This window comes from Borostomias antarcticus (assembly GCF_949987555.1).
Source record: "Borostomias antarcticus genome assembly, chromosome: 13".
NCBI classification, from domain to species: Eukaryota; Metazoa; Chordata; class Actinopteri; order Stomiiformes; family Stomiidae; genus Borostomias; species Borostomias antarcticus.
In genome coordinates, this window is record NC_140246.1 from 1,062,188 (window position 1) to 1,069,687 (window position 7,500).

General features: G+C 47.7%; 3 protein-coding genes across 7 annotated transcripts in view; 1 reads left to right on the top strand and 2 right to left on the bottom strand.

Moving 5' to 3' along the window:
* Positions 1–1,694, bottom strand: part of LOC311316613 (protein PHTF2) — a 44,961-nt gene extending 43,267 nt beyond the window's left edge. For 4 of the 5 annotated variants that reach the window (XM_084447507.1, XM_084447506.1, XM_084447505.1 and 1 more), the window contains exon 1: positions 1,531–1,656. The gene's annotated coding sequence lies outside the window, so the exon portion shown is untranslated. Of the gene's footprint in view, positions 1–1,530 lie in introns of all 5 variants that reach the window. The other variant, XM_084447504.1, reaches the window with a different exon arrangement.
* A 998-nt stretch (positions 1,695–2,692) lies between these two features.
* LOC311316622 (transmembrane protein 60-like) lies at positions 2,693–3,091 on the top strand (the record flags this gene model as incomplete). Its single annotated transcript, XM_084447520.1, has 1 exon — positions 2,693–3,091. The coding sequence occupies one exon, from the start codon at positions 2,693–2,695 to the stop codon at positions 3,089–3,091; it is 399 nt and encodes a 132-aa protein (XP_084303646.1).
* A 3,648-nt stretch (positions 3,092–6,739) lies between these two features.
* Positions 6,740–7,500, bottom strand: part of LOC311316730 (lysine-specific demethylase RSBN1L-like) — a gene marked incomplete at both ends in the record, with an annotated part of 41,576 nt that continues 40,815 nt past the window's right edge. The window contains one exon of the mRNA XM_084447659.1: positions 6,740–6,751. Coding sequence (XP_084303785.1) covers positions 6,740–6,751 — 12 coding nt within the window. The remainder of the gene's footprint in view (positions 6,752–7,500) is intronic.

Consider the following 7,500-nt stretch of genomic DNA (forward strand, 5'->3'; position numbering starts at 1 on the left):
AGCCAAGAACAGGCTGAAAATAACACTGATCCAAAGCTAGTAGCAAACAACAATAACCCTGTCATGCTATAAATGGCAGACTGTCATGGGGAGAGAGGCTGCACAGCGGGTTCACACGCACACACACACGCACGCACACACACGCACGCACACACACACACACAAACAAGCGCAGTCTGGGAAATGTGAATAAGTGGCCTATTTAAGGTTTTGGCATCTGCAAGTTCAATGAGGAAGTGACCATAGTCCGACCAGCCATCATGTCTTCTTGGCACAGCAGGCCAGCCACTATGATCCACAAAGCACTCATTATTCCTCCTCACATGTCTCACTACGCAGAGAATTTCCAATGGCAATTTGGGCTTGGCTGTCTTCCACGTGAGGCTGCTTTGGTGAGTCTAAAAAGCATTCTGTCTCTGCACCAGTTTGGGGCTTCGGAGCAGAGAGCAGAGATCTGTCTAGGGTACTTGAACTATTCATATTCACGTGATGTTATTATGAGTAAAAGACACACTCGGACTTTTACATCTAACTGATTCGGCCTAGGAATGTCAGAGCCCAAGCTTGTCATGCATTCATGTGCTAGGCCTGCCAATGGGTTCTGCTGCTTATCAATGTTATTCGGCTGGTGCTGCTGTGACCTCCAATGGGAATATTTATACCAGAGGCTGTAGGCTGTTTTCAAGTGACATACAGTCAAATCAAATAATCTAGGCAGACAGAGGCACACCCAGTCAGTCAATCAGCCAGTTAGCCACACACACAAAATCAAAAAAGCCCCAATCAGGCACACCAACCCAGGTAGTCAGCCAGCCAGCCGGTCAGCCTCACACCCGTGGTAACGTTATATCACGCAATGCCAGAAACACTGCAGACAAATGTTAAATTGACCGAAAAAAACAACACCCCTAACTTAGAGGATGATTAAAACCTCAGTCACAGCAACCCCTGAGCCTAACATTAACTTAGATAGAATAAAATTAGATAACTAAAATGTTACCTAGACCAAGCAAGCAAGTCATTGTTTGCCAGTACAGGGTTAGACCAGTACAGGGTTAGACCAGTACAGGGTTAGACCAGTACAGGGTTAGACCAGTACAGGGTTAGACAACCAGTACAGGGTTAGACAACCAGTACAGGGTTAGACAACCAGTACAGGGTTAGACAACAGTCACTAACAGGGTTAGACAACAGTTCCTCCCGTTACGAGTCTCCCAGTCCCCGCTAGGTAGGATAGCCTTCTTTATAATGGCACCAACCTAATTAACCGTCCCGTTAGTAACGGATAATATAATAACCCCAATCCTACTTGTGTTTTCAAACAATGCTCTCATCTTCCAAGCTAGCTAGACGAGCCAGGCTAGCTATTGTTCTAACAACGTTACAGGAGGCTAGCGGCTAGCTCACAGCTCACGTTGGCTAGCTAACAATAGATGCGTGAATACACAATCAAATACTATACGAGCTAGTGCCAACGGACACCCAACAATTGTGCTAAATATGGAAATAATAACTGATTGTATGTCTTACCTGATTGGGTCTCGTTGCCGTTTCAAGTAGCTACTTGGTTATTAGGACATTATCCTAACAGTCTAACGTTACACTCACTTGCAAGCCAGGTTCATTGGCAGAAAGATGCTTTCCATCCACGATTTTCGATCAATTTTTGAAGCGATCGGATTTCAGCTTCTTTCCCACTGACCTCAGATCGGTTTACTGGAACGTGAGCATCCACGACATCGGTTGAGGTCGTAGCCGAAATGAACTGTATAGAAGCGCAATACATTTTTCTTTCTCGCCTCTTTGGCTCAATCCTGAAACGTATCTAATATTTGTTGAGTTATCAGCCACGTTACAGGGACATGATAATGTGATTAGCAACAGGAAAAAACGCAACTATTCATCTAGCGATCGGCTCGAAGGTGCTCAGTACATCAGGAAACATCATAGTTGCAAAGCGAATTGAATTATTTCTGATAAGACGCCGTCCTCTTCTGGTCAAGCAGCAGAAGCGCTGGTAGAAGTCAGTCAAATTCTTAGTCTTTACGGTAAAATAGGGAAGGACTATTTTATGACTGACGTGACGTTGGGCCAATCAGGTTGATGATGGCTCTAGCCAATGGTGAGTGAGACTTCATTACTGTGTACGGACGCTTGCCTGGGACTACGATATGGATGGAAATGTCCGTTTTGTCCACCTAAAATGTAATTTAAGTGTGTTAAAATCGTATGTGTGAACTCATATAAGACAGCCAGTTACATAATCAGTGCTAGTCTGAAATATGGTCTATGGAGACATTGTCAGATGTGTAAAGTTAGACTGAAATTCTGTGAATTGCTCGCAAGGCACGTTGAAATGATGTAGCTAGCCCAGCTATACCTAGCTAATACTCACTCATTCAGCTAACATGCTTATCACGTTACTAGCTAACGTTTGCGTCGATGTAACGGTGTGCGCATGCGCATGCCGCTAGCTGTTCACTTCAAATCAGCCATAGCCATTTCCATTCATAGTATTAATAGCATCTAGCTACTGTCAGGATCCAGACAGGCTGTCGTGTGCTAGCTGGCCAGCAGCACCCTTTTCATCTGACGCGTCTCTCATTCTTCTATCCTCAGGACCACCTTTGCATAACATCAGAACAGACCTTTCACCTTATGTCCCTGTGGGGCCACCGTCCGTAGCTGAGAGATGTCGCTGGCTCAGAGGGTACTCTTGACTTGGCTCTTCACTCTCACCTTCCTCATCATGCTGGTGCTTAAGCTGGACGGTAAGGTCCACTGGAACTGGTTCCTCGTCTTCCTCCCGGCATGGATCTTCGATGGCATCCTCATCCTCATGCTCGCGGTGAAGATGGCGGGCCGGTGCAAGCCTGGGTACGAGCCACGGAACGGTTCTCCAGACCTGAAGAGGAGGGTGTGGTACCTGGCGGCCATGCTGCTGAAGCTGGGCTTCTGTCTGACGCTGTGCTCCAGGCTGGAGAGGCTGATGGAGGTCAGGATCACCCTGGTGTGTGTCCCTCTCTGGGGTGTACTGCTGGGAGCCATGGTGGAGCTGGGCTGCAACATCTTTCCCCAGAGGAGAGACTGACTCTTGGGACTGAGTCCTGGGGCATTGAGGAGAGACTGAGGCTGTGACTCATGTCCAAGTCGAGGCTTTGTCACAAATGGTCACAAGGCCTTGCTCAGTCCCAGGCTGGACACGAGGAACAAACACACACACACACACACACACACACACACACACACACACACACACACACACACACACACACTCTTTTGTCTCTTTGTGCCATTGACTCAGCTACAATGTTACAACTATTTGTGACCATTTTGACATCATGAATCCATTTTATATTTATATCATCATTGTAAATTGTGTAAATACAGTTTTGTCTATTCAGAAATAAAGGAATCAAGAAAAGAGATTTGAGAATGTGACATGTGTAGTACCACCAACAGTGGATAGATAGCAGCAGCATCATGGTAGTTGTAGTTTATTTTGTCAGATGCCCTATTACACCCTTTGCCTTAACTGTAAGCGAGGCCAGTCAAGACACTGACCCAGGACTAATACGATATTCGGTCACTGTCTGCCCTGTGTCGAATGGGACAATGGCCCTGTGTGAATTCTCTAAAATTCATCCTTTTTTCCTTTTGCAATCTCCGATCTAACGTGATTGGATAGGTGAAACCATGCGCTCTGTACACAGTCTCCCGTTCTGTCATGTTAGACCAGAAATTGTTCAAAAAAGCCACATTGCATTTTTGGAGGGGCCAAGTTTCTTCATATACATTCACATACACAGTCACTCAAGAGAGCAGGGTCAGGGGTCAGGGTTAGGGTTGAAACCTGCAGTAGGTGTACTAGTGCTTCCTTCTGTCTTCCTCCTGTCCCTCTCTCCTGGCTACCAGGACTGGACCCTCCCAGATAGCATCCTCATAGGCTGAGGGTTAGCCTAGCCTAGCCTAGCCCTCACAGGCTGCCTCCGGAGGGACCTCAGCGGTCCTGTTACACCCATCTGCCTTTGGAGGCCGAGGCAACCGCCTTGCCCTTCACAGCAATATGATTCTGATAGGGTGGGACCGGGACCAGCCAGGACCAGGCTACCGGTCGGACCGGGACCAGCCAGGACCAGGCTATCGGTCGGACCGGGACCAGCCAGGACCAGGCTACCGGTCAGGGCCGGGCAGTCAGAGAAGGGCCGTCCTGTTGGGTCTGTAACCGTCTAATCTCTCATGGACGATGTGTGGAGCAGGAGGTAGAGCAGGCCATCCAAAGGCCATAGTGTCGGGGGGCAGGACACTGTACCCCAAACTGCTCCCAATGAGCAGGCTGGCTAGCACCACATTTACACACCAATGGAGCAGCTGCTGCCTTTGGTGTGTAAATGTGTGTGCGAATGGGTGAATGAGAGGCCATTGTGAAGCGCTTTGGATGAAAACGCTATAGAAGTGCAGTTCAAACTGAGCTGCAGGCTCTGGGTTGGCGAGACTAGAAACCTCCAAGTCTTGAGTCACTGTTTGGTTGGTGTTTCCATGAAAAGCTGAGCATGTGGGTGGGTCTCTGGGTCTTCGTGCAGAAGCCCTGTTGCTATTCCTCTGTGCTGCTCTTTTCCACGCACACGCAACTAACCCTCAGCTTACCCTCATCGAACCCTCAGCGCCACAGACTCGCCTCTAATCTCGCATACCAGAACTGCTGAGCTCATCGCTGCAGAGCGCCGTGAGTGGGCGGCGTGCATAACGAGCGCACAGACACACAGGAACACACAGGAACCCACACACAGGAACCCACACACAGGAACACACACAGCTGGTAGCCAGCTCCCTTCGGAGCCAGGCTGTTAGATGTGTTCCAGCTGAACACGCAGCATCTCCAGGCAGCTCAGCTGAGCCACTGTGGACCCAGTCGAACCAGCTTGACGCCGCCCAACGGGACAGACAGCCGACACTCTTAAATCTGACACGGTGCGACTGTTTGAATTCCACAGATCTTTCAAGTACAAGGTCAAAGGTCAATCAGGTAATTAAAGTTTAATCATCACACATCCCAAAGTCTGTGTCCCCCAGTGATGCTAGAATAAACACATGAGCCATACGTCACGGCAGTGAACCTTTTTACTAGCCAGGTTCACAGATCGGTAGAAATTACACTACAAGTTTTCATACAAAACTTTATTTACACTAACAGTGCTGACAGTTAAAATGGAACCAAAGAAAACAACAACAAAAACTGATATAAATAAGCTCAATGCAAAAAAACGCCTTTTAAAAACAATTCTCATTTTACAAAAAATATATATGTTCATGTCAGCTCTGGTAACGTCTATTATGACCTAACAACTGAAAAATATATTATTTAAAGGACTGTTTTGTATGTTTTGAGACCTGCAGTCAGACAGCCAGTGTCCCCGGCCTTAAGTGCTCTGGATAGTTCACAGTCAAGGACAGGCACTAGAGGAATGTAACAAGCTGCATCTGCTGTGCGTTCAGTCACATGGAGATAGGGGGCGCTACAGAGGGCATTCCCAGGCCTCATATGTTACAGTCCTGCTGTGCAGCATAGTAGACTGTTATATCACACGGATGGGCCCTCTACTTCGGCTGTCCTATCCAGCTGTGGGTAGATCTAATCATGTGTGCAGTCTGAGTGATGTAGGCGTCTGGTAACCCCACAGGCTACGTTCACACTGAAGCCATCGGGCTCCGTTCAGATTTATTGCTCATATCCAATGTTTTTCTTGTGTGATGTTTCCCAAAGATTGTGAGAGTTTGTGAGCTGAGTGTTCACAGTGTTCCCAGTTCTGAGATGTTGTCGATTTGAGTCCGTTTAGCAATAATCATTGCAGCACTAGTTAGGAAAGCACATCAGGACTGATAGGGCACAGCGTTGGATGATCTGTACCATGTGACAGCATGTATAATACTATGTAGGCCTATGGGAAACACTGCATGAAAACTAAGGCCATCCGAAGTAGATGTAGGGGTGCAGACTTGTCACCTTTAGGTGAAAATAGCCGTTTTTAATCCAAAATAGGTCATTTGTTTGATCTGTGCATGTATGGGTTTGCGTGTTTGTCATCTTTTTCACCTGTGATTGGTTTGCGCCTCTGAGACGGACACTAGCCATGTTTCCATCCACTTGTCAATCGAATTATTTGAGGATCGCTAAAAATATGAATGTGAATAAAGCCGGTGAACGTGCGTTTCCATCTAGAGCTTTAAATCGGATAAAGCATTTATCACAAAAGACTTTTATCGAACAAGAGAAAATCCGATGAGATCGACAGTACAAACCTTTTGTAGATTTTCCTGATTTTTAATCGAATTTTACTGTTTCCATAAGGCATTTTTAATTCGATATAACTTAATTTGCATAAAACGTGTGGATGGAAACATGGCTAATGTGGGCTAGATGATGCATGTTAAGCAAGAAAAATATTTTTTTACTGTGCCGTCTACGACTGAGTTAAAAGTGTGACAGATGTCCCACCTCCCGTGGTCTCCCCTTGGCCTACGCCTGTATGAAAAGAAAAAAAAAGGAACAAATCGTTGAATCTCTGGTTTGACCAGCCAAAACCGATTTGACTGATCAAATTCTGAGCCGGGTACAGCCCTATCCGAGTCACATATGAATCTAAAATTACACCCAGGTGATGAAGTATGCTGTGCCGGTTTATGAGCAATATCTACTCCCCTAGCTGGTGGGCAATGGTATTGGCTACTCCTCATTGGTCTAAATCTCATGCTACGAATGGACAGACACATGGACACACACGTCACGGACACACACACACACACACACACACACACACACACCAACAGACAGACACACACACACACCAACAGACAGACACACACACCAACGGACAGACACGCACACACACCAACAGACACACACACACCAACGGACAGACACACATCATGTGTAGAAGCGGCTAAACCACTCTCCACTGTAGCCTGCAGTCTGAACGCAGCCGAAGTCTTAACCCCTGAGCTAAAGGCCATGTCCAGGTCCACAAATCCCTACTGCCCCGACGTGGACACTGATAGATCTGACATAGTAGGATAGGTATAAATGAGATGGTCTCAGCTAGCCCCCTGCTCTGCCCCCCGATGTACCTGACCAGTCCAGATCCACTCAGGGGTCTGGGGGGTTCCTGACCAGTCCAGATCCACTCAGGGGTCTGGGGGGTACCTGACCAGTCCAGATCCACTCAGGGGTCTGGGGGGTACCTGACCAGTCCAGATATCACTCAGGGGTCTGGGGCGTACCTGACCAGTCCAGATATCACTCAGGGGTCTGGGGCGTACCTGACCAGTCCAGATATCACTCAGGGGTCTGGGGGGTACCTGACCAGTCCAGATATCACTCAGGGGTCTGGGGGGTACCTGACCAGTCCAGATATCACTCAGGGGTCTGGGGGGTACCTGACCAGTCCAGATATCACTCAGGGGTCTGGGGGGTACCTGACCAGTCCAGATATCACTCAGGGG